Genomic DNA, 26,524 nt, shown 5'->3' on the forward strand with positions numbered 1-26,524 from the left:
TCACGGGGAACATTAAGCTGCTATCCGGCAACAGCTTAAGCATTTGGCGCTGCCGGATAGCACTTAATGCGATGGCCCCGACATAAAAAAGCATCGTATGTCGATGCTGACATCGACATGCGATGGCCTCTGAGAGGCCATCGTATGTCGATTTCATCATATGTCGGGGCCATCGTAGGTCGGGGGGGGGGGTCACTGTATATAAAAAAAGGTTTTGCCTGGAATACCCCTTTAAGGACTGAGCCTTTTTTTTGCAAATCTGACCACTGTCGCTTTAAGCATTAATAACTCTGGGATGCTTTTACTGATTATTCTGATTGCAAGACATGTTTTACTTTAACATAGTGGTAAATTTTTGTCGATACTTGCATCATTTCTTGGTGAAAAATCCCAAAATTTCATGAAAATTTTAAAAATTTTGCATTTTTTTAGCTTTTAAACTCTCTGCTTGCAAGGAAAATGGATATTCCAAATACATTTTATATTGATTCACAAATACAATATGTCTACTTTATGTTGGCATCATAAATTTGTAATTTTTTTCTTTTTGAAGACATTAGAGGGCTTCAAAGTATAGCAGCATCTGAATTTTTTAGGGACCAGTTAAGTTTGAAGTGGATTTGAGGGGCCTTTCTATGAGAAATACCTCTTTAAAAAAAAACATTATAGAAACTACACCCCTCAAAGTATTCAAAATGACATTCAGAAAGTTTGTTAACCCTTTAGGTGTTTCACAAGAATAGCAGCAAAGTGAAGGAGAAAAATCTAAATCTGCATTTTTTACACTAACATGTTCTTGTAGCCCCATTTTTTCATTTTTAAAAGTGGTATAAGGAGAAAAAGCCCCCAAATTTGTAGCCCAATTTCTCTTGAGTATGGAAATGCATTTAGAAAGCCCCCATGGTGCCAGAACAGAAAAGTAACCCCCTATATGGCATACTATTTTGGAAACTACACCCCTCAAGGAATGTAACAAGGTGTATAGTGAGCCTTAAACCCTCACAGGTGTTTGATAACTTTGTTTTTAAGATGGACATGAAAATGCAAAATAAGATTTTTAACACTAAAATTATGGTGTTACCCCAAATTTTCATTTTTCACAAGGGCTAATAGTAGAAAATGGAGCTCAGTTTCCAAAATTTGAAGCTCAGTTTCTCCCGATTAAGAAAACGCCCCATATGTGGATGTTTAGTTCTCTGCTGGCACATTACAATGCTCAGAAGAGAAGTAGCAAAATTTGGCTTTTTGAATGAGAATTTTGCTGAAATGGTTTTTGGGGGGCATGTTTCATTTAGAAAGTCCCCAGGGTGCCAGAACAGCAAAATAAAACCCACATGGCACACTATTTTGGAAACGACACCCCTCAAGGAGCGTAACAAGGTGTATAGTGAGCCTTAATATCTCACAGGTGTTTAACGACTTTGCGTTGAATTTGGACGTGAAAATGGAAAATTAGATTTTTAACACTAAAATGACGATGTTACTCCAAATTTTTTCTTTTTCACAAGGGGTAATAAGAGAAAATGGACCCCAAAAATGTTATTCCTATTTCTCCCGATTAAGAAAATGCCCCATATTTGGATGTTAAGTGCCCTGCTGGCGCACTACAGGTCTCAGAACAGAAGGAGCGCCATTGGACTTTGGAGAGAGAATTTTGCTGAAATTGAAGTCGAGGCCATGTGCATTTTCAGACCTCCCATGATGCCAGAAAAGCAGAAACCCCCCCACATGTGACACATTTTGGAAACTAGACCCCTCCAGGAATGTAACAAGGGTTACAGTGACTACTTACACCTCACAGGTTTTTTGAACAGTGGGCCGTGAAAGTGAAAAATCTGATTTTTAATACTAAATGCTGGTATTAACCAAAATTTTGTTAGTTTCACAAGTAGTAAGAGAAAAAAAGCTCCACAAAATTTGTAGCCCAATTTCTCCAGAGTAATAATATACCCCATATATGGCATTAAAGCCCTATGAGGGCGCAAAACAGGGCTTAGGAGTGAGACAGCACCGATGAGATTTGATTCCTAAAGTGGTGCTGATATGCCAATTCCCAAAATGATGACTGTTACGCCGAGCGCTCCGGGTCCCTGCTCCTCCCCGGAGTGCTCACGGCGTCTCTCTCCCTGCAGCGCCCCGGTCAGACCCGCTGACTGGGAGCGCTGCACTGACATTGCCGGCGGGGATGCGATTCGCATAGCGGGACGCGCCCGCTCGCGAATCGCATCCCAAGTCACTTACCCGTCCCGGTCCCCGGCTGTCATGTGCTGGCGCGCGCGGCTCCGCTCTCTAGGGCGCGCGCGCGCCAGCTCTCTGAGACTTAAAGGGCCAGTGCACCAATGATTGGTGCCTGGCCCAATTAGCCTAATTGGCTTCCACCTGCTCCCTGGCTATATCACCTCACTTCCCCTGCACTCCCTTGCCGGATCTTGTTGCCTTGTGCCAGTGAAAGCGTTTAGTGTTGTCCAAAGCCTGTGTTACCTGATCTCCTGCTATCCATATTGACTACGAACCTTGCCGCCTGCCCCGACCTTCTGCTACGTCTGACCTTGCCTCTGCCTAGTCCTTCTGTCCCACGCCTTCTCAGCAGTCAGCGAGGTTGAGCCGTTGCTAGTGGATACGACCTGGTTGCTACCGCCGCAGCAAGACCATCCCGCTTTGCGGCGGGCTCTGGTGAACACCAGTAGCCTCTTAAAAATGATGCCGCCCCAAACCCTATGCTCCGAATCATCAATCTGGGAAAGTGATCTGTGTGGCTGTCCCTGACCTGTTACCTCAAATGTGCACCCCGCTCAGGTGGGGAGAGAGCGCTGCGCATTTGAGGCAACTGCTCAGGGGTATTGGGAAAGAGTTAATTTTTTATTTTTTTTTGGGGGGGGGGGTTGGTTTTAAAATCTGGAAGACAATGTACTCTGGACTGGTACATTGGAGTATAGTTCTGGGGAATTAAAATGAGGGCAAAGGATTAAAAATGTAGAACTCCATGGAAGTGTGATACTCCCTGAAGCAGTTTTTAATGCAGAGGCCTGGATGATCAGGGCAAGTGTCACATTGAGTGGTGGTGTCCTTCCGAATCCCCCTCCTGTGACCTCACCTGGAAAGTGTTGGCTGGGGACGATCCGGGGGCCCCCAAAATTTGGGGAGGGGGGGACATGCCACATTATCAGCATAATACAAACATTTCCGAATGGCCTCGAACCGGGGACGTGCCATGGCCATACTGTAGAGCGGGGTCTGGTAGAGGATGTCCCCACTCCAGCATTACCTGATACTGTTTTTCGTTAACTAGACCCATATGCAGCACGAGGCACCAAAAGGTCCTCATTTCGGCTGCATTGACTGGGTACCACTCATTGGGTCTAGCTAAAAATGAGCCCAGTTTAGCATCGACGAACTGTTGGGCGTACAGGTTTGTCTGGTCAACCATCAGATTGACAAAGTCGTCACTGAAAAAAAAAAATTAAATAGTCCATTTCAGTAAACCCGACGATCCAACAAACTCAGGAATAATGGGCTTGTGGTCCGCTGGCTGAGTCCAGACAAGTTCGCCGGTACGGGCACCAGTAAACTTGGCTTTGGGGCATGACTAGTATGAGTGCCAGGGGGACTCATACTAGCATGGGACACAGGGTCAGGAGCAGAGGAGGTTTGCGGCCTTGCCTGGTGGTGTCTCATCCTCAGAAGTTAGTGAGGAGGACGAGGAAATAAGGAAGGTGGGGTCTTCCTCGTCCTCTGTGGTGAATTCAGAGTCAGAGATAAGTAAGGCATATGCCTCCTCCGCTCAAAACACCCTGCGGGCCATTTCTCTACTCTAGAGGGGGGTGAAGAGTATATTTATGTGGGTGGAAAACTTTATTGGTGTGTGTGCTGCGTGTGGTGCAAGACTTCCTACCCTAACCCGCCCTACCTAACTAACTAACTAACTAAATAAATAAATAAATAAAACTAAACTAAAAAAAAAAAAAAAACATAAACTTAAAAAAAAAACAAAAAGACTTCTAGCGCAAAAAGTCCCTGCACCAAAAAAAAGCGTCGACCTAATCAGTGGTGTGCACACTGATTAGCGCTTGGTGGCGGCAGGGGGCACAGAAGTCAGGGGGGGGGGGGGTCTGGCAACTCAGCCCAGAACAGTGGCTGGTGGCACGTACACAGACCCCCACACAAAAAACAAAACATAAAATAAAATAAACGATTAAAACCTTTAAAAAAAAAAAACACCCACCTGAACCCAAAAAAAACGCTGATCAGTGATAAATCACTGACAGCGGTGGGGCAGGCCGTACACACAGGTACGGTCCGTCTATACAGCACAGGCCTGCTACTGGTGGCACGGACCGCCCATAGGTGCAAAAATATAATAGAAAAGATGCTCTAATCCCCGCAAAAGCGCCTTCAATTCAAAAAAACGCTGATCAGTACTATGGGACTGATCAGCCGTGGGTTGGCTTTAGCTAACGGGGACCTTTTATAGCTAAGAGGGCCTGCCCACACGTTTAGCAAAAAAAAAAAAAAGGTCTGTCCCCCCCCCCCCCCCAAAAAAAAACACCGTAGGGTCGGGGTCACGCAGCTAAAGGTGTTACGGACCTGCAGACACCTACAGATGGTAGGCAAAAAAAATATCTTTTTTTTTTTTTTTTTACTCCAAACCTAATCTAAGCTGTCCCCGACTGCTTTCTGTGCCTAGGGGCCACAGAAAGGGGGCAAGAGGGCACTTTTGAACACTTTCTGGACTATGAGGAGGGAGATGACAGTATGGGGCTCCGTCCTGCACACCAGATCTCTCAGAAATGGTGGGCAGAACGGAGCAACGTGCTCCTGCACCTACCTCCCCATACTGTCGTAATTGGTACGGTCACTGCGGCCGCCCAATCACTGCTGTACTGGGGAGGGGGGGGGTGGTGGCAATTAATGTACGGATGGTGATTGGTGGTGTATATTTCACCAACGATCATCATCCTTTTCCGGGTCATCAGGTCACGCGTGACCCAGATGACCCGGAATCGCCGCAGATCGCCGGTTAGTATTTACTGGCGAGCTGCAGTGATCGCCGATATGGGGGATCCTCAGGATCCACCTTGGCACTTTTTCGGGATGCTTGCTGAATGATTTCAGCAGGCATCCGGCTCCAATCCCCGCCCGGTATGCAGTGGGAACCGGAATCGCCAAAGTAAGTCAGAGAAGGAAATTGGCTGAAAACACTCAGGGATCGTGAGACGTCGCGGATATATCAGTTTGACTGCTTTCAGCCAAAAGGATTGAACAACTGTGCTGACTTATTTTTCCATTATTAGAATACCACTGCTTTTTTCCTTGTCTCTTTTGGTTTCTTTTTATACAAAAACTTTTTCCAGCAATTATATTTTTAAACTTGTTTCATGTTTCAGTACTAGTTCAGATGATGCAGTTTTCTTAGTGGATATTTGAATCTCTATGTAAGAGGCGTGCGAGTGCTTAGTGAAGGACCACAAAGGGTTAACACCCCAACAGGTGCAGACCATCACTATCCACTCCCCCTCCCGCCCTCTGACTATAAATATGCTACAAGTATTTGCATGCCACAGGTTTTATTAAAGAGTCATAGACTCGAAATGTGTCCACCGTGCATGTTGACTGTATGTCTACCTTGTTGCTGTTGATTTTAAAGCTGCAATAAACCTGGAGTTTTAAGTGTTCCAGCTGTTCCATTTCTTCTTCTGCTTGCTGAGAGTTGGACCGTGCACCGCGCCCCTAAGTTAGCTGACAACCACCTTGCTGTTTAGATTAGTAAATCACTTCTATTTACAAATCTTAATCCTTCCAGTACTTATCAGCTGCTGTATGCTCTAGAGAAAGTGGTGTATGTAGTTCTTTCTGGCACCAATTGATTTGAAAACTTTTTTTTCCCACTGGAGTACCCCTTTAAGGCATTGCTCCTTCTATCTTCCTTATTATATTATACTGTAACTCTGGGTAGTCAGATTGGTTGCTGTTTATTAGCACTAGCTCTGCACAAAATTTAACATATAAATTTGAAAAAATAAATAAATACCTATTTCCTTCCAGCTCACATGCACGTTTGATAAGGTGGGTCCAGTCAAAAGCGTCTGGATCTTTCTTCAGCCATTTTTGGAATTCCTCACGGTTTTGATCAACCAAATCGGAGACAATGATTTTATCAAACACTTCACAAGCAGAGAGAAGGTGATAAATGGAGGCTCCGGTGCCAACATCGAGCAGTGTATCCCCTCTAACTCCACCTTAAGAGATAATACAACATTGTAATATCAGGTTACACAGGAATATTATTGGAAATTACAAGTTGCCGAACCAACAATACAGGGTTTAGGGTCTATTCACACACACAGTATCCTGCACCTATTTGATGCACAGGCTTTGAAGCTGCATATTTTATGCTACACATTTCAATGTAAACTGATTGACAGCATAAAATCTGCAGCTTTAAATCATTCGCATCAAATAGGCACAGGATTATGTATGTGTGAATACACCCTAAGGGTAGAGTCACAAGTGCAGTATTTTGCTGTGTATTTTCTGCAGGTGATTCTTCTACCATTTGACTGCAATAGGTAGGAAAATATGCAGGTAGGAAAATATAGAAGCCCCCAGTAGGTCAATCATGTCCCTAGTAGGTAATACCACCAGTAGATAGGTAGTAGGTGATGCCCCTGGTAGGTAGATTGTAGGTGATGCCCCCAATAGGTAGTAGGTAATGCCCCCAGGTAGGTCGTATTTAATGCCCTGTAGGTATGTAGTAGGTAATGCCCCCAGTAGATAGTGCCCCCTGATAGGTAATGCCCCAGTAGGTAGTAGGTAATTCCATAAGGTAGGTAATGCCCCCATTAGGTAGGCAATGTCCCTATTAGGTAGGCACTGCCCCCGGGAGACAGTACCCTCTGGGTAGGTAATGCCCCCAGTAGATAGTGTTCCCCAGGTAGGTAATGCCCCTAGTTGGTAGTACCATCAGTAGGTCATGCCTCCAATAGAAAGTTCTCCATGGTAGGTAATGCCCCCAGTAGGTAGTTCCCCAGTAGATTGTAGCTACCCCTGTAGTTGCAGCCCCTGTGCTGATTTTAAAAGGCGTTTAAGTGATTAGGGGCACAGAAGTGTAGGGGGGGGGGCTAGGTGGGAGACCTGGGGTTATGGGCTGTAAGCGTGATAGATCGTTATGAGATCAGATGCGTAGCTATAGGGGGAGCCGAGGTAGCAGTTGCATCGGGCCCCTGGTGCCTAAGGGCGTCCAAAAAAACATCTGCCCCATAAGAGGCCAGTACCATACGTGGCACATGGGGCCCTGTTGCAGATTTAGCATCAGGGCCCAAAAGTTACAAGTTACGCCTCTGTATAAGATAGATAGATATGAGATAGATAGACAGATATGTCCAAAAAGAAACAGTGGCACTTCCGTTGTTTAGTGCAAAGTGATGTCTTTTATTTGAGATAGATAGATATATAGATATTAGATAGATAGATAGATAGATAGGTAGATATGAGATCGATAGATAGATATTAGATAGATATGAGATAGATAGATGGATATGAGATAGATAGGAGGTAGATAGATCGATATGAGATAGATAGATATGAGATAGATAGATAGATAGATAGATCACTGTTTCTCAACCAGGGTGCCTCCAGCTGTGGCAAAACTACAACTCCCAGCAAGCCCACATTGCCAAAGGCCTTAAGTGGCTGCCTTACTCGCCTAATAGGAGAGCCGCCTCTGGCGTGTTCACATATTCAAGTTTTAACTTGCGATTATTACAAAGCCAGCAGTAGATCATAAATGGAGGATGTTTACAAAGGAAGGACAGACCTTTTTGGCTTTGTATTCAATAACTGCAATTAAAAACGTAAATGCATGAACACAGCCTAAGCGTAAAATCACATGATCAGGTTGCGTTGCAGTTGCATTGGGGTTTGTAACTGTGCCACTCCAGTTTCCCCATAAAAGTAAAGGAGAAGTCTCATTGCTATACTAAAACGCCATTAGTATAAGCAATGAAATGTCTTCATTACTTACTATGAAAAACATCCACGCTGTTGATTCTGTTTTTTGCGTGCATGTACATGCAGATCTTGACCAATGATATCATTGTTTTTGCTGAACCATTTGCAGTTGAAGCAATATTAAAGAAGACACAGGAATTTCATTATAGAGATTGGATGATCATTAAAGGGGTACTCCTCCGCTAGACATGTTAACCCCTATCCAAAGTATAGGGGGCAACATGTCTGATTTTGGGGGTCCGGCTGCTGGGGCTCCTCGCGATCTCCGCTCCGGCACCCCAGTCATCCGGTGCACAGAGCGAACTCCGCTCAGTGCCAGATTACTGGTGACCACAGCCGCCATGTCCCCTCCATTCATGTCTATGGGAGGAGGTGAAACGGCTGTGTACTAGGCTTCCATGTTCATGAATGCCACAGAGCTGGCCCCGAGATGGCGGGGGTCCAGGTGGCCAGACCCCAGTGATCAGACATGTTATCCCCTATACTTTTATGCCCATTACTCTATATTCCGGCCCATCACCTGATAATCACTCCCTTTATTAAGATTAATTCTAACCTTCTCACTGGTTTCCTTGAATTGTCAAACAAGTTGTAAACTCTCATATATCAAGAACTTAAGGGCATATTAGGAAATTGTAAAAAGATGTTTGATCAGGACACCCTAAGTTATTTAATAACTGTAAAATATCAATTTCTTTGGGTTGGCTTCAGTTCCTCTTTAAACTAAGGGTCTATTCACATGGCAACATTTTCCCACATCCGCACCAATTCCGCTTCTGCTTTCATTTGGGTGGTTTCTGGCTTGTGCGGATTTTGTGCAGAATCCTTGTGGAATCCATGCAGAATCCGCATGCTGAAATTATTAAGTGTGAATGGGACAGCAGAATCCCATTGAAGTCCATTGGGCTTTAATGTAAAGCGGAATCCGTACGCAGAATCTGTGTGGAATTCCGCATGCGAAAATTCTGCAGTGTGAAAAGACCCTAAAGAGCAAGTTCCACATAAATCAATAAATTGCAAACCTAAATAAATATAAATAAAAACATGATTAAAGCAGACTGTACTTTGCCTTGGTGCCTGCCATGACTTGGCCACAGGCAGACTGTACCAATACAGTGCTGATGTAATAGATCAATGTAATGCATTTGTACTAGATCAATCTACAGTATATAAGCAATTCAATGATGATTCCTTATAAAAGACTCCTATAGGCTTAAAAAGTGTTAAAAAAAAGTTTTTAAAAATCTAATAGTTTCGCCCAAATACAAATTTAAGTCACTCTCCTTTTCCTTTTTTCAAAAAAAAAATAAAATAAAAAATAACAAAGAAAAAATATATTTGGTATCAATATGTGCTGAATGGCCCGAACTATGAAAATCACATTCCTGATCACACACTGCAAACAGTGTAAACACAAAAAAATTCCAAATGGCAAAATTGATAATTTTTGAAAATTTCACAAAAGTGGTACTGGTAAGAACTACTGCTCACGGAAATATATATAAATATTTAACCCTGTTAATAGCAAAGAGGTGTTGCAGCATGAGGGCACAGTGGACCCTGGGCCAAGACTCTTTGAAACTTCGGTGGATTAAAGTCACACTATCCATAAATGCCGGTATAACTTGTAGCTCTTATATACTGTAAGACAGTGTCAGCCTGAAGATTGCCGAACGGCTCTCCCATAGCACTATATGGAGAGGGCGTGGTGGCCTCCGCTATGGGTGGGGGTCTTGATGCGCTCCAGCGATCGCCCCCCCCCCCGCGATCTAAAACATATCCCCTATCCTTCAGATAGGGGATACGTTTTCTAGTATGAGACTTATCCTTTAGTCGCCAAAAAGATTTGCTCTCATCGTTGTGTGTGTGACCCTTTTGACAGTGAATCTGTACATACCTCTCATTAGCTAACTCAGTGCTCCCCAACCTTTTTATCGCCGCGGACCGGTAATCATTTGATATTTTTTCCGTGGCCCGCTTGTTTTGATTTAATAATTTTTATTTAATTGTAACATCACAGGTCTCCCCCTCTGCAGCCCCTAACATCACAGGTCTCCCCCTCTGCAGCCCCTAACACCACAGGTCTCCCTCTCTGCACCCCCTAACATCACAGGTCTCCCCCTCTGCAGACTCTAACATCACAGGTCTCCCCCTCTGCAGCCCCCACATAACAGGTCTCCCCCTCTGCAGCCCCCACATAACAGGTCTCCCTCTTACCAGACCCCCACACACACCACATAACAGGACTCCCACCCTTTGTGATAACATTAAGGTTCCCTTTTTCTCTCACCCAGTATAGTAGATCTTCCCCCGAGCAGCTGCAGTCACTATGGGGACAGGAGGAGGGGCCAGGAGCAGTGAGGAGGCAAAGAGTAGAGGTGAGTGTACTGTCTGTACAGCTCCCATTACAGACTCTGTACCCCAGACCTCCGGACCTCCGCTCGCTGTGTCAGCCTGTCAGGAGCCTCAGGACCTGTGTGTGATGCTGCAGCTGCAGAGCACACAGGTCCTGACACTGCTGACAGACTGACACAGTGACTTGTCGGGACTCCATCCACTGCTGGCCCACAGGGCAGTGGTATCCCGGTAGGCCAGTCCAGCCCTGCACTTACCTCACAGCAGCTTCTCTTCAGTCCCCGCGTCTCCGACCTGGAGTCCTCAGTCCTCCCGCGGTGCCTCCTCCTCGGCCAATGGCGTGGGGTTTGCCTTTCGGCCAATCAGGAAGCGGGAGGACCCGCTCCCTGATTGGCCAGGAGCAGGATCAGTGTAACAATAGCGAACTTTCATTCACCATTGTCACACAATGGGCGGGCTCGGGAGGGTGCAATGCTCTGCGCCTCGGCCGTTAAATTATTTAAAGTTTCCCGGGCGGCCCAATACCGTTTGATCCACGGACCGGTACTGACCTCTCAGGCAACGAGATATCAGAGATTTAATAGATATTTAACTTAGGCTTTGTAGCCCGTTGGGCATTCCCCTTGGCTGCTGGAGGTCAGAACAGTTTAGACACTTCACCAGATCCTCTAGTCACCCCCCTCTAGTCACCTTTCCTACCCCTACAGCCACTAGCTTGTACTGTAATTCCTGTTCCTCCCCTGTAATCTAGGGGAACACCAGGTGGGCTACAAAGCCTAATAAATATGTTAAAAAACACATATATTTGTAAGGTTAAATGAGAATTCCGGCAAAAGTAAACTTATCCTCTATCCACATGAGGTAACCAAGAACTTAATGGCCACTCAAAAAGAAGTGTCTCCTCAGAAAAAGACTGCAAGTTGGCTAAAAAGCACCTAAAGGACTCTCAAACTGTGAGAAACAAGATTCTCTCTTCTGATGAGACAAAGATTGAATCTTTTGGCCTGGATTCTAAGTGTCATGTCTGGAGGGAACCAGGCCCTGCTCATTACCTGCCCAATACCATCTCTACAGTGAAGCATGGTGGGGGCTGCATCATGCTATGGGGGTGTCTTTGAGTGGTTAGGATAGAGGGACTAGCCAGGGTTGAGGGAAAAGTGGGCAGAGATAAATTAGATTGCATAATCATTAAATAGCTTAGGGGGCCGTGAGCACACACTTTTTCACAGATTCTTGATATGCCCTCCCATTCCTAAATATGTGGATTTGTAGTTTGTCTGACAATTTAGAGAATCAGTCAGGTGGGTGTGAACTTAATTTTAATAATGGGAGGTGATGGGAAACATAATATAGTCGGGGTGTGTGTTTTAGATCCCCCTCTCTCTACAACATTCAGACTCTCTAAATGTATAACCCCGTCCATCACTTAATTGTCTCTCCCATTATTAAAATTCAGTTCACATCCATCTGACTGATTCTCTGAAATGTCAGACAAACTATAAACCCTAATTTCAAAAAAGATAATAAAGATTTCATTTCTTTGGGTCAGCCCATGTCCTCTTTAATAAAAATCTGATCCAAGGTGCTCTGGACCTCAGACTTAGTGTAAGGTCCATCGTAATAAGATCCCCTAACTATGGTGGGATGTTATACACTACTTGGGGTCTGACCACCAGGATCCACAATGATTGCAAGAACGCAGGTCCGAGAGCCCCTTGTGAATGAAGTGGTGGTGTACTTCCATGGTCACTCCATTTACTGCCTCGGGCTGGCTGTGGTGAAGCCGAGCATGATCTCCCTTCGTACCCTAGCAGTAAATGTATTGGTTGCCATGTAAGCGCACTACCTCTCTATTTACAAAGGGAAACTCAGGGACTTGTGTTTTTGTAGTTGTTGAGGGTCCCGATGGTCTGACCTCAGAGATCACACATTTATTCTGTGGATATGTGGTAAGTGCTATTAGTGAGCCAACCCCTTTAATCACAATGACTATGTTCACACGGCAGAATTTCTGCACAGAATTCTGCATGAAAGTTTTGAATTCATGCTGAATTTTCCTACAAAACTTTGTGCAGAAATTCTGCCGTGTGAACATAGCTTTATGGTCTATTCACACCTACAGTATTCTGTGCAGATTTGATGCGCAGAATTTCAAGCTGTGTTCAGTCATGCATTTTACATTGAAATCTGCAGCAGAAAATCCTGCGCATAAAATCTGCGCAGAAAATCTGTGCAGAATACTGTACGTGTGAATAGACCCTTATGGCTGCGTTCACACAACAGAAATTCCACCTATCTGCATGAATTCTGCATCTGCATTGATTTTCTGCAGAATTATACAGTTTTTTTTACATTTGCGAAATCGGTGCGGAATTCGTGCAGAAATGTATGCGGAATTTCTGCATGAATTCCGCATGATTCCCCAGCTCACTAAAAAGATAGACTTTATTTAATTGAACAGTAAAAGTTGGTGCGGATTCCGCATGGATTCTTCATGCATTATGCGTGAATTCCACACAAATTCGGCAGAAGTCAAGCCCCATTGGCTTCAATGGGATTCCACAGCCAATGTCCGGAAAAAAGACTGAACTTATCTTCTTCCAGGGCGTGGAAAGAGGGATTTCTGCATCAAACATTCCCCAGCAGAAATTCTGCTGTATGAATGACCATGCAGATTGTGTATGGGCAATAAATTTATGTGGAATTCCGTGCAGAAATTCTGCATGTACACATCAATTCCGCGTCATATTTTGTTTGTGCAGAATTCTGCATCTTTTTCCGCATTTGCAAAATTTGTGCTGAAAAAAACGGATGCAGTTTGCATGATTTCGCCGCACATTGAAAAGATTGAATACATGAGCAACTACGCACGAATTCTGCATACATTCCGCACGATTTCCACACAAATTCGGCAAAAATCAAGCGTAAATTATGCTGTGTGAATGAAATTGCAGAATCCCATTAAAGTTAATGGGCAATAAATTTAGAATTCAGCACGAAAAATTCACACGGAATTCTGCTCTGATTTTCCATCATGTGAAATAAACACCAGTCTCTAAAGTTATTTTTCTGACCAGGATAAAAATAGGTGGTGGCAGAAATGAGAGAAATAATTTTTCAGAGCAATGTGTTGTAAGTTTACATCGGGGGTGTTGGATTATTTAGTTGATATAGTTCCAAACCTCCTAACTCTAGCGCTGTGCTCGGCTGTTTCCGTCAGTGCCACAAACTTTGAATGTAGTGGCAGGCCTCATGCTCAGACACTGCTTCTTTCAAACTGGCTTTAGCTGTGGTTGTGCAGCATAAGGCTATGTTCACACAACAGAATGTCCCCATGGAGAACTGCGGGGTGCCGGCATAATATGTCAACAATAGAACCCCACAGAAATGCGCTGTCTCATAGATGGCTATAGGGCTGGGCGGTATACCGGTTCATACCGAATACCGAAATGTTTGTGCTGCACGATATACATTTTTCCCATACCGCAATACCGGTTTGGCCCCTCCCCCTCGGGAATGAATGAATTATCAGCCCAGCGTTGCGCTGTCCCCACATCGGGGAACTAATCCTATGTGACCTGCGAGCGCTGTTCTGCCCCCCCCCCCCCAATTAATTATCAGCCCAGCGCTGTCCCCATCAGGGTACTACTCACTTGTCACCCACATGCGCTGCCCTCCTCGTCCTGTTTGTTGCGGCCACCGGCGTTGACACTCTATACCAGTGGTCTTCAACCTGCGGACCTCCAGATGTTGCAAAACTACAACTCCCAGCATGCCCGGACAGCCGTTGGCTGTCCGGGCATGCTGGGAGTTGTAGTTTTGCAACATCTGAAGGTCCGCAGGTTGGAGACCACTGCTCTATACTGTGCGGTATCCCTATGCCCGGGCTGCAAAAAATAAACAAAATAATTAACTCACCTCCCGTTGGTCCGGTACCGGCCTCACTTGTTTCCTGGGGACAGGAACGTCGGACAGCCGTCAGCCTATCACCAGCCGTAGCAATGTTCCGCCTCGGCCGGTGATAGGCTGAGCCCACTGTCATGTAAGAAGCCGGCTCCTTACATGACAGTGGGCTCAGCCTATCATCGTCCGAGGCAGAAGATCGCTGCGGCTGGTGATAGGCTGATGGCTGTCCGACGTTCCCGTCCACAGCGTAAGGCAGATGTAGGTGCGTTAAAGTTTATTTTGTTTACCTTTTGGCAGCCCGGGCATAGGGATACCGCACAGTATAGAGTGCCAGCGCCGGCGGCCGCAACAAACAGGACGAGGAGGGCAGCGCTTGCGGGTGATATGTGAGTATTTACCCCGATGGGGATGTGGGCAGATAATTAATATGGGTGTGGGGGGGGGGGGGGGGCGGCTAGGAAACACCATCATATACCTTGGAACCGCCAAAAGTTTAAAAAATACCATGATACACACATTTGGTAATACCGCCCAGCCCTAGATGGCTATGCATTCCGTGCGGACTTAATTAATGTGTTCATTCTTTGTGGGGACACAGCAAATGGAATTTCCATGCTGGAAACATCTGACACGGAAATTTCCCCATGTGCACAGCAGAATCAACTTGTCGAATTTAACTGGACTCTGCTGCAGTGGAATCTCCACATTGGCATCTGTGATGGAAATTCTGCATTGTGAACATGGCCTAAGAGGGAGAGATCATTGGGATCACTACAGATCAGTGGGGGTTCCAGTGGTCAGACCCCTTACCCTTATTGAATTTGGCTTTGATTGAAAACAACTGAATTACTTACCTCTAGTGAAAGTTTCATGCAGATTTTGTAATACAAAATCTGTCCATTCTCCAAAAAGGATTCCATCTTCTGCCCCATAGGATGTCTGTAAGTAATCTTTGGAGCAAAATTCATCAAGGTAGGTATTCTGAGATGTTACGTTGGTGGCCATGATGATTTATTCTCAGGACTTCAGATGATGCTTCAGAAATAGACCTGTATGTAAATAATAATGACATTAACCCTTTACCAGAAACAAGTCATATACATTACATCATATCAAGTGTTCCCAGCAAATTAAACATAAGCACCAGAGTTTTATGTTCTCAGGTTTTCGTAATGTCTGTTCACCTGTTTGCTGAGAGGTTTCTGACATCACAGATAACCCTTTAAATACATCTGCCTTGCAGGGGGAAAGCTTTTGGCAGCCAGAAGTTTCCTATGCTACTACATGGCAGCCATTCATATGAAGTTGGTTACTTTTTGCACATCCTCCACAGTCTTCTTCACACACAAACCTGCTACTCCTCCCTTTTCCCATGTACTGCTCTTTACTAGAAACACATCATTGGTGCACTACTATTTCTGTGCTGTATAGAATATACAGGTACAGGGACTCTTGTCTATTGCCAGACTCCTGGCTCCTTTAGGTCTAGTACTGTAGTGAATGGCAACATAATGGCACATACACCCTGTTCCAAATTAGTAACATAGTTCATCAAGTTCAACCTATAATCCTAATGAGTCGCTACTGAGTTTATATAGATCTAGAATCCATAACCTGTAATGTGATTATTCTCCAAAAATGCATCCAGACCCCTTTTTAAATTCTTTTACAGAGTTCCCCATGACCACCTCCTCTGGCAGAGAATTCCAACGTCTCACTGCACTTACAGTAAAGAATCCCCATCTGTGCTAGACGTAAAGGATGCCCCCTTGTTATTGATACAGTCCTGGGTATAAATGGGTCATGGGAGAGATCTCTGTACGGTCCCCTGATATATTTAAATATAGTTATTAGGTCTCTCTTAAGCCTTTTTTTTTCTAAACTAAATAACCCTAATTCTGATAATCTTTCTGGGTACTGTAGTCCTCCCATTCCCCGTATTACTCTGGTTGCCCATCTTTGACCCCTCTCCAGCTCCACTATATCTTTCTTGTACACTGGTGCCTAGTACTGTACACAGTATTCTATGTGTGGTCTGACTAATGATTTGTACAGCGGTAGAAATATTTCCTTGTCGTGGGCATCTGTGCCCCTATTGATGCACGCCATGATTTTATTTGCCTTGGCAGCAGCTGCCTGACACTGGTCACTACAGTTAAATTTACTATTAACTAAGACTACCAAGTTCTTTTCCACGTCAGTCGTCCCAAGTGTTCTCCCATTTAATACATAATCCGAGCCCGGATTTTTTTCTCCCCATGTGCATTACCTTACATTTATCAGTGTTGAACCTCATCTGTTACTTCCCATCCCAAACCTCCAACCTATCCAGATCCATTTGTAACAGTGCACTGTCCTCTACAGTGTTTACCGCTTTACAGAGTTTAGTATCATTTGCAAAGATTGCTACTTTACTATTCAACCCCTCTACAAGGTCATTAATGAATATATTAAATAGAATAGGACCCAAGACTGACCCCTGTGGTACCCCACTAGTAACAGTCACCCAACCAGAATAAGTACCATTATTAAACACCCTCTGTTTCCTATCACTGAGCCAGTTACTTACCCACTTGCACACATTTTCCCCCAGTCCAAGCATTCTCATTTTATGCACCAACCTTTTATGTGGCACCGTATCAAATGCTTTGGAAAAATCCAGTGATTCCCCTTGGTCCAGTCCGGAGCTCATCTCTTCATAAAAGCTGATCAGGTTAGTTTGACAGGACCGATCACTCATAAAGCCATGCTGATATGGAGTCATACATTTATTTTTATCAAGATACTCCAAAATAGCATCCCTTAGAAAACCATCCAACAATTTACATACAACGGAGGTTAAACTAACGGGCCTATAATTCCCGGGGTCACCTTTTGACCCCTTTTTAAATATTGGCACCACATTTGCCATGTGCCAGTCCTGGGCAACAGTCCCTGCTACTATAGAGTCCCTGAATATTAAAAATAGGGGTCTGTCTATTACATTACTTAATTCCTTTAGAACACGGGGGTGAAAGCCATCTGCCGTCTTTTTGGATTTTTTGTAGGCGGCACTGTACTTCTTCCTGGGTTAGGCAGGTCACCTGTACTGAGGAGTTTACCTTATAATTGCTTTTTCCTGATCCCCGTTTATAATTTCTTCCATATCATTTTTTAAAGGGCCAACACCTCATCTGACAGTGAGTATTTAAGATATTTTTGAAAGTTTCCCATTTAGTGTCAGTATTCTTGTTTTTGAGGACATTATCCCAATTTATATTGTTAAGGGCTTCTCTGAGTTGATCAATCCTTGCCTTCCTAAAGTTCAATGTTTTTGTGGCCCCTCGAGAGATTCCCTTATTGAAGAACAAGTTATAATGTATTATATTATGATCACTATTTCCTAGATGTTCTTCTACTTGCACATTAGTTACTCTGTCAGGTACGTTAGTTAATATTAAGTCTAGTAGGGTGCCCCCACTGGTCGGGCCCTGCACCATTTGGGACAGATAATTGTCTTTAGGTATAGTCAGAAACCTGTTTCCTTTATGAGATTGACAGGTCTCAGTCTCCCGGTTTATATCAGGATAGTTAAAGTCCCCATTATTATCACATCAGTCTGATCTGCTGCCTTGTTTATTTGCCTCAATAATTGATCTTCTGCCTCTTCCATTATGTTTGGTGGCTTACAGCAAACATAATTTTTTTTTATCTCCAAATATTTCTACCCATAGTGACTCCACATTATCGTTTCCATCGCAAATATCCTCCCGCAGTGCGGCTTCAGACTGGACTTTATATAAAGACAAACTCCTCCCCCTTTCCGTTTTGTACGATCCTTCCTGAATAGACTATAACCCTGTATGTTGACCGCCACAGCTATCGTCCAACCAAGTCTCTGTTATACCCACTATGTCATAATTCTCCTCAGACATCAACCACTCCAGTTCCTCTGTTTTATTGGACAGACTTCTGACATTAGTCAACATGCAATTTAAAGGTGTATGTTTTTTCTTCCTAGGAAGCCTATCACTATTAACTATTCTAACTCCTACCTCCGCTCCACCCCCAGGTATTTTAAATAGTCCCCCCTTTCTATCTACACTATCTTCTCCCTCTACATTGTAGGTTCCCTCCCCCAGTCCCTAGTTGAAACACTCCTCCACCCTTCTAGCCATATTCTCCCCAAGCACAGCTTCACCCTCCCCATTGAGGTCCAGCCCGTCTCTACGGTAGAGCCGATATTCGACAGCGAATTTGGCCCAGTTCTCCATGAACCCAAATTCCTCCTTCCTACTCCAGCTTCTGAGCCACTTGTTTACCTCCCTAATCTCCTGCTGCCTCTCTGGTGTGGCTCGTGGTACAGGTAATATTTCAGAAAATATTACCTTGGAGGTCCTTGCCTTAAGCTTTCAACCAAAGTCCCTGAAATCCTTTTTAAGGACACTCCACCTACCTCTTACTTTGCCAATTGGTGCCAATATGTACCATGACTGCTGGGTCCTCTCCAGCCCCACCCTGTCAACCCGATCCGCAATGTGCCAAACACATCTCACACAACAATATGCACCCATAAAGCTGCTGTGCAAGATGTACACTAGACTGCCTTTGCCAACATGGAGGCCATACTAGATTTGGGGATTGCAAAAATTAACAGTAAAAAAACAATCAAATTTAAATGAATTTAAAGTCCCTTAATTTTAAGCCCCTCTCACTTTTATACTTACACTCACTTGTATACTTCACTCTTACACTCACTTGTATACTTCACACTCTTGTTGTATACATGCAAATTCTATTTAAGATTCACAAAGATTGAATATTTATTTTTTCAGTTAAACTCATGGATGGCATTGTGTCTCAGGGCTCTTTTGATCACTGAAAACAATCTTGGACACCTGTGATAATTAGATTGCCAGATGACCCCAATTTAAGGAAAAAATACTAAAGGTGGGTGTTCCACATTATTAAGAAGGGCACCATTTTCAAGCAATATGGGGAAGAAAAAAGGACATATCTGCTGCCGAAAAAGAGTGAAAAAGTTCAATGCCTTGGACGAGGTATGAAAACATTAGATATTTCACAAAAGCGTAAGCGTGATCATCGCACTATTAAGAGATTTGTGACTGATTCAGAGCAAAGACAGGTTTGTGCAGATAAATGCACATTGAGGAAGATTTCTGCCAGATCCATGCATTGGATCAAGAGAGCAGCTGCTAAAATACCATTACATAGCAGCAAATAGATATTTGAAGCTGCTGGTGCCTGTGGAGTCCCACGGATATCAAGGTGTAGAGTCCTCCAGAGTCTTGCAACTGAGCATAAACCTTCTATTTGGCCACCACTAACCAATGCTCACAAGCAGAAATGGCTGCATTGGGCAGCAAAATACATGAAGACTCATTTTGAAACAGTCCTGTTCACTGATGAGTGCCGTGCAACCCTGGATGGATGGAGTAGTGGATGGTTGGTGGATGGCTACCCTGTTCCAACAGGGCTGTGATGTCAGCAAGGCGGTGGTGGAATCATGTTTTGGGATGAATCATGGGAAGAGAGCTGGTCGGCCCCATTAGGGTCCCCAAAGGTGTAAAGAGGACCTTTTCAAAGTATGTAGAGTTTCTGACTGACTACTTTCTTCCCTGGTACAGAAGGAAGAACTATGCTTTCCATAATAAAATCATCTTCATGCATGACAATGCACCATCTCATGCTGCAAAAAATACCTCTGCATCAATGGTTGCTATGGGGTTAAAAGGAGAGAAAGTCATGGTGTGGCTTCCATCCTCCCCTGACCTCAATCCCATTGAGAACCTTTGGAGCCTCCTGAATCAAAAGATCTATGAGGGTGGGAGGCAGTTTACATCCAAACAGCAGCTCTGGGAGGCTATTCTGACATCTTGCAAACAAATTCAAGCAGAAACTGTCAATAAACTCACAAGTTCAATGAATGCAAGACTTGTGAAGCTGCTATCAAATAAGGGGTCCTATGTTAAAATGTACAGCGAGGAAGAAGGTACATAGAACGCATTCACGCAGTTTCATGCCAGAGAAGAGGTAACTTTATTCCAAAGTGGCATGGAATACAAAGGTTCAGGTCGGGGAGAGGAAGAAAGTTGAGCTCGGCCGAGCTTGTGAAATGATGGTCCTGTTTCGCGGGTTCTCCGCTTGCTCACGCCCACTGGTGATGCTCACGGTGCTGGTTAAGTAACCTGCTACCGAGTCCGGAGGTCAGCTGACGCGGCGTTGCCAGGCAACATAAAGCTGTGGTCCGGCGGCTGCTATACGGGGTACTCCAGCGCTGCCGAGGGCAGGTACTTACGTCTTGCAGCTGTGCCCGATAGACATCACGCAATGACTAAGATGAGGACCCATACAGGTGGGTGTAAGGAAGGTAAAGGGAAGATGAAAAAGAGAGAGGGAGGAAGGGGTGGGGGTATATTTCTTTAAAGAAAGGGGGTAAAACCAGCAGGTGAATGCAAAAACAAAAAGTGGTTATATGAATGCGCGGAACTCATTGCACTCATTGAAACCTAGGGGTCCCGTGGCTCCTAGCCGAGATCTCCAGCGTGCTTCTCTTTGATGCAGAAAGGTCTGTCTGGTGAGAACTCTGGGAGTGTTCATGACAGTTTCCAGACTGTCTGGAAGCGCAGTAGCGCGAAACGTACATTGGGGTAAGTGCAGGTGGCATGTGGCTCTACATTGGTTTATCATTTCTTCCTTTTTCTGTGCATGTTTTTTGTCTGAACTGTTCTGAATAGGGCTTTTACGTATCCTCAGAGATATATCCCATATGACTATATGTATGCACTTGTATTTGCTTCACTCCAATGTTTTTGCCTATACCTCCTGTATTTCTTCAGTCCTGTGCACTGTGCTTAGGCATTTTTAATTTTAACACGTATTTGTATTTCTAATAAAGTTTAGCATTTTTGTACATATTTTGTTTATTGCTGAATTCTCTTATTGGGTGTAATATTATTTGAAATCTCAGCAACATATATTCATAATTTTATGTTTTTGTGACGAACATGAGAATTATGCTGGCTGTTATTTATATCATTTATTTAGGTAAATGAGAAAAATATAATTTGCATAATAATTAGGAACAGGGTGTAGTATGCTTTGCTCCATACTACAATGTGAGGAGCAGTAAGGGTCTATTCAACCGGGCAGAATTTCCGCTTGCGGAATTCCGCGTCAAATTAAAGCCCATAGACTTCTACGGGATTCCGCACTCCCATTCACTTTTATGAATTTCCGCTTAATTTCAATATGGGCTTTAATTTGAGACATAATTCCGCAACCGGAAATGCTGCCATGTGAATAGACTCTAATGCACTCAGTACAGTGTTAAACGGTACCTCTCATCAAATAAACTTTTGATATATTTTAGATTAATGAATGTTGAATAACTTTCCAATAGCATGTTAATGAAAAATATGCTTCTTTCTATTGTATTTTTCCCGATCAGTCCTGTCAGCAAGCATTTCTGACTCATGCTGGAGTCCTAAACACTCAGAGCTGCCAGCCTGCTTTGTTCACAGCCAAACAGGCTGTGAACAAAGCAGGCTGGCAGCTCTGAGTGTTCTCCTTTGTGAACAAAGCAGACTGGCAGCTCGTAGTGTTTAGGACTCCAGCATGAGTCTGAAATGCTTGCTGCCAGGACTGGTAGGGAGACCCCTAGTGGTCATTTCTTCAAAGTGGAAAATTTAATAGAAAGAAGCATATTTTTTTAATAACATGCAATTGTAAAGTTATTCTGCATACATTAATCTATAATATATCAAAAGTTTTTTTTGATGAGAGGTACCCTTTAACATTGGTGATCATGTTGTGAGGGAAGTCAGCTTGTTATATGTCTTCATATTACTCTTTTTGTGTTTGATATCCTATCTTGTTTGTACTACCCTATAATGAACTCAGTATATGAACTATATTACCCTATAATGAACTCAGTATATGAACTATATTACCCTATAATGAGCTTAATATATGAACTTTGTTAATACACCCTGTTCCAAATTATTATGCAAATTATATTTTTCTCATTTACCTAAATAATTGATGTAAATAACAGTCAGCCTAATTCTCATGTTATCAACTATTAAGAGTACAATTAAAAAATTATTGAACAAACCTCCTAATGATAACATAATTTTTTTTAAACATAAAAAACGTATAATGCACCAAATTATTACGCACAGTGGGGGAGATTTATCATTGCTTTTAGAGCATTTTTTTGTCCATCTTTTGGCGCAGTTCAGGCGCAAGCAGCATATTTGGCGACTGTTATGCATCTTTTGACATAGACAGTTTCACTCTTTTTGCCTACCCGTAGAACTTTTTCTTTTTGACCATGCAGTAGTCACGTATTTATAATTTGCGATTTTTTGTCAAAAGTCGCTATTTTGTGCACAAAGGTACTTTTTTAGGTGCAAAGCTACACAAGCTAACAGTAGGCGTGAGAATCACTTCTACCTTCCGCAATTAAACCTTTAACCTCTAGTGGACGACAGCATCCCACTCCCCTTCTATGACACACGCTTAGGAGCTGAGTGTGGGTCATAGATTGGTGGTCCTATCTACCCCCAGGACCCATCTCTAATGCCAGACATCAATGATCACGGTGATGCCTGGCTTTAACCCCTTAGACACTGCAATCAAATTTGATTGTAGCGTCTGAAATGAAAGTAAAATTGTCCCGGCAGCTCTGTGAAAGTAAGTAAACACACCTAACCTGCCAAATTCAGGACCCAGGAAAGTGTCTACTTCCCTCCTCACAAGCGTCTAGAAGAAGTGTATGTGGTAGAGCTTTTCCCACCACAGCAGAGCTGCGCAAAATTCATCATCCTGCTGCACCTTCCTGATAAATAAGATGCACGCTAGTCAAACCCACCACCCAAATAAATGTGGGAAAATAGCTCTACCCTAGACATTCATTGATAAATCTGGGCCAGTAAGTTTTAAAACACTATAGGTTGTAAAGACCTGAAAATTTTCATTTTTTGTGTTTGCAGCATATTTACTGATATCAAAAGCTATTTCAATCTAACTTTTAACAGCATTTTCTCTTTCAAAGATCATATTAAAGTTTTGAAACAACAAAGTAAACAAAGCACATACATTCAGGTACTGGACCGGTAAATTGTATGAACCCTTTAAGGACCACGGACATGTGCGTATGTCCTGGCTCCCTGGTACTTACGCGTACGTTCGTAGGAATTTCGGTCCCCGCGCCGGGCGGGGACCGGACCGGGGTGGCTGCTGATATCTATTAATAGCAGATTGGGGCGTGGGGGGGAGGGGGGGGCGGGTTAACGTTCGGTTCCAAAGTTCTGCCCACCCACAGTAGGCCAGGCAGAATGGGGAAACCGACAAGGACCGGCGCGGTGATCGGCGGCAGAAGACCACGGCGATTCAGCTCCCTGGATCCTACGGAAGCTGGTGAGTTGCCTAGCAACATCTGGAGGGCTACAGTTTGAGACCAATAGACAGTGGTCTCTAAACTGTAGCCCTCCAGATGTTGCTAAACTACAACTCCCAGCATGCCCAGACAGCTGTTTGCTGTTTGGGCATGCTGGGATTTGAGGTTTGGCAACAGCTGGAGGGTCACAGTTTGGGATCACTGTGCAGTGGTGCCCTTCGGCGATCGGTACATGGTAACTGAAGGTTTTCCAAACAGTGTGCCTCCAGCTGTTGCAAAAGTACATCTCCCAGCATGCCCTTCGGCGATCGGTACACGGTAACTGAAGGTTTTCCAACCAGTGTGCCTCCAGCTGTTGCAAAAGTATAACTCCCAGCATGCACAGTCTGTCAGTACATGCTGGGAGTTGTAGTTTTGAAACAGCTGGAGGTTTGCCCCCCCTCCCCCATATGAATGTACAGGGTACATTCACACGGGCAGGTTTACATTGAGTTTCCTGCTTCAAGTTTGAGCTGCAGCAAATTTTTTGCCGCAGCGCAAACCCCTAGCGGGAAACTCACCGTAAACCCCTCTAGTGAGAATGTACCCTAAAAACACTACACTAACACACAATAAAGGGTAAAACACTACATATACACCCTTACCCTCCCCCCCCCCCAATGAAAAAGAAAGACGTATTGTATGGCAGTGTTTCCAAAACGGAGCCTCCAGCTGTTGCAAAACAACAACTCCCAGCATTCCCGGAAAGCCACTGACTGTCCAGGTATGCTGGGAGTTTAGCAATAGCTGGAGGCACCCTGTTTGGGAATCACTGGCGTAGAATACCCCTATGTCCACCCCTATGCAATCCCTAATTTAGTCCTCAAATGCGCATGGCGCTCTCTCACTTCGGAGCCATGTCGTATTTCAAGGAAACAGTTTAGGGCCACATATGGGGTATTTCTGTTCTCGGGAGAAATTGCACTACAAATTTTGGGGGGCTTTTTCTCCTTTTACCCCTTATGAAAAGGAAAAGTTGGGGGCTACACCATCCTGTTAGTGTAAAAAAAGAAAAAAATTACACTAACATTCTGGTGTTAATCCATGCTTTTTATTTTCAAAAGCGGTAAAAGGAAAAAAAGACCCCCAAAATTTGTAACACATTTTCTCCTGAGTACGGAAATACCCCATATGTGGGCGTAAAATGCTTTGCGGGCACACAACAGGAGTGAGAGCGCACTATGTACATTTGAGGCCTAAATTGGTGATTTGCACAGGGGTGGCTGATTTTACAGCGGTTCTGACATAAACGCAAAAAAATAAATACACACTTGTGACCTCATTTTGGAAACGACACCCCTCACAGAACGTAACAAGGGGGTATAGTGAGCCTTAACACATCACAGGTGTTTGAAGAATTTTCATTAAAGTCGGATGGGAAAATGAAAAAAAAAAAATTTTTCACTAAAATGCTGGTGTTACCCTAAATTTTTCATTTTCACAAGGGAAAATAGGAAAAAATCCCCCCCCAAAATTTGTGACCCCATTTATTCTGAGTAAGAACATACCCCATATGTGGATGTAAAGTGCTCTGCTGGTGAACTACAATGCTCAGAAGAGAAGGAGCACCATTGGGCTTTTGGAGAGAAAATTTGTCCGGAATTGAAGGCCACGTGTGTTTACAAAGCCCCCATAGTGCCGGAACAATGGACCCTCCCCCCTCCCACATGTGACCCCATTTTGGAAACTACACCCCTCATGTAATGTAATAAGGGGTACAGTGAGCATTTACGCCCCACAGGTGTCTCACAGATTTTTGGAATAGTAGTCAGTGAAAACGAAAAATTTAATTTTTGTCTCGGGAACCGCACAGTGTAGAAGAGGTTTGCAATGGGGATTTGCTTCTACTCTGGAAAGTTCCCAAGACAGGTGTCATCAGAGAGCACTTAGACAGAAAACAACAATTCAACTTCAGCAGCTCAAAAGTACTGAAAGGATTAAGATTTTTTAATAGAAGTAATTTACAAATCTGTTTAACTTTCTGGAGCCAGTTGATATATAAAGATAAGTTTTTTCTTGATAACCCCTTTAAGAGTACACAGAACTGAGGCCACTCAAGTGGAAGATCAAGGTTCAGGAGAAACCAGCTTGAACAGAGGCATTTGTTACCTCTGTATGTGCTGGCAGTATGATCCAGGGGAGGGGGGTGGGGGGGGGGTTCTTGATGGGTCACTCTCAGGAGGAAAGAAGACGAAGACAGACAACAGTTGGGGGAGGGGCAGACAAGACATACAGACTTAGGGGAGGGAAAAGGGGAGTTAGTGGAAATCCCTACCTCTGCATGGAGGTTATACATAAGGAAGTAAGGGGAGTTGCTTAAATACTCCATCCATGGCAGCCAAGTAGCATCAAAAGCTTTTTGATTATCCATGAGGATACTAGTCAATTTGTCATTAGCCATAATCCAATTCAGTTTGGATCTGAACAAGTGAAGGGGAATCGGTTGAGTTTTGGTCTACCAATGCTTCAAGAGCAACCCATTGGAGAGATCCCAGGCCAGCATAAACCTGCGTTAATTTACTCAACCTAGCTACTTGAAAGTATTTTTTTAAGTTTGGGCATGCCCAGACCCCCTGGAGACGAAGGGAATGAAGCGTATGGATACCCACTCGTCTACTTCGTGCGCCCCCAAACAAACCTTAGTAGGCCATTTCAAGCCCTGGGTCGGGACAGTTAAGGTCAGATCTATGAGAGAATGGACGACGGCACCAATAGGCATCGACCAACTGGCTATGTAGGATGTCTCTGTAGTAGGTTAGTTTGTCCTCCCTCTCAGTGAGTGTAGAAAAGGCACCCAGTTCGTGGCGCTAGCGA

The 26,524-nt window shown here is 44.0% G+C and overlaps 1 protein-coding gene across 1 annotated transcript in view; it reads right to left on the minus strand.

Annotated features, from left to right (window-relative positions):
- The window catches only part of LOC130293392 (nicotinamide N-methyltransferase-like), a 104,407-nt gene that overhangs the window by 27,067 nt on the left and 50,816 nt on the right, over positions 1–26,524 (minus strand). Inside the window, exons 2-3 of the mRNA XM_056542018.1 lie at positions 15,123–15,317; positions 6,029–6,236 (exon numbers count right to left, since the gene is read on the minus strand). Coding sequence (XP_056397993.1) covers positions 6,029–6,236; positions 15,123–15,273 — 359 coding nt within the window. The 5' untranslated portion in view covers positions 15,274–15,317. The remainder of the gene's footprint in view (positions 1–6,028; positions 6,237–15,122; positions 15,318–26,524) is intronic.

Source organism: Hyla sarda, chromosome 10, assembly GCF_029499605.1.
Source record: "Hyla sarda isolate aHylSar1 chromosome 10, aHylSar1.hap1, whole genome shotgun sequence".
NCBI lineage: Eukaryota > Metazoa > Chordata > Amphibia > Anura > Hylidae > Hyla > Hyla sarda.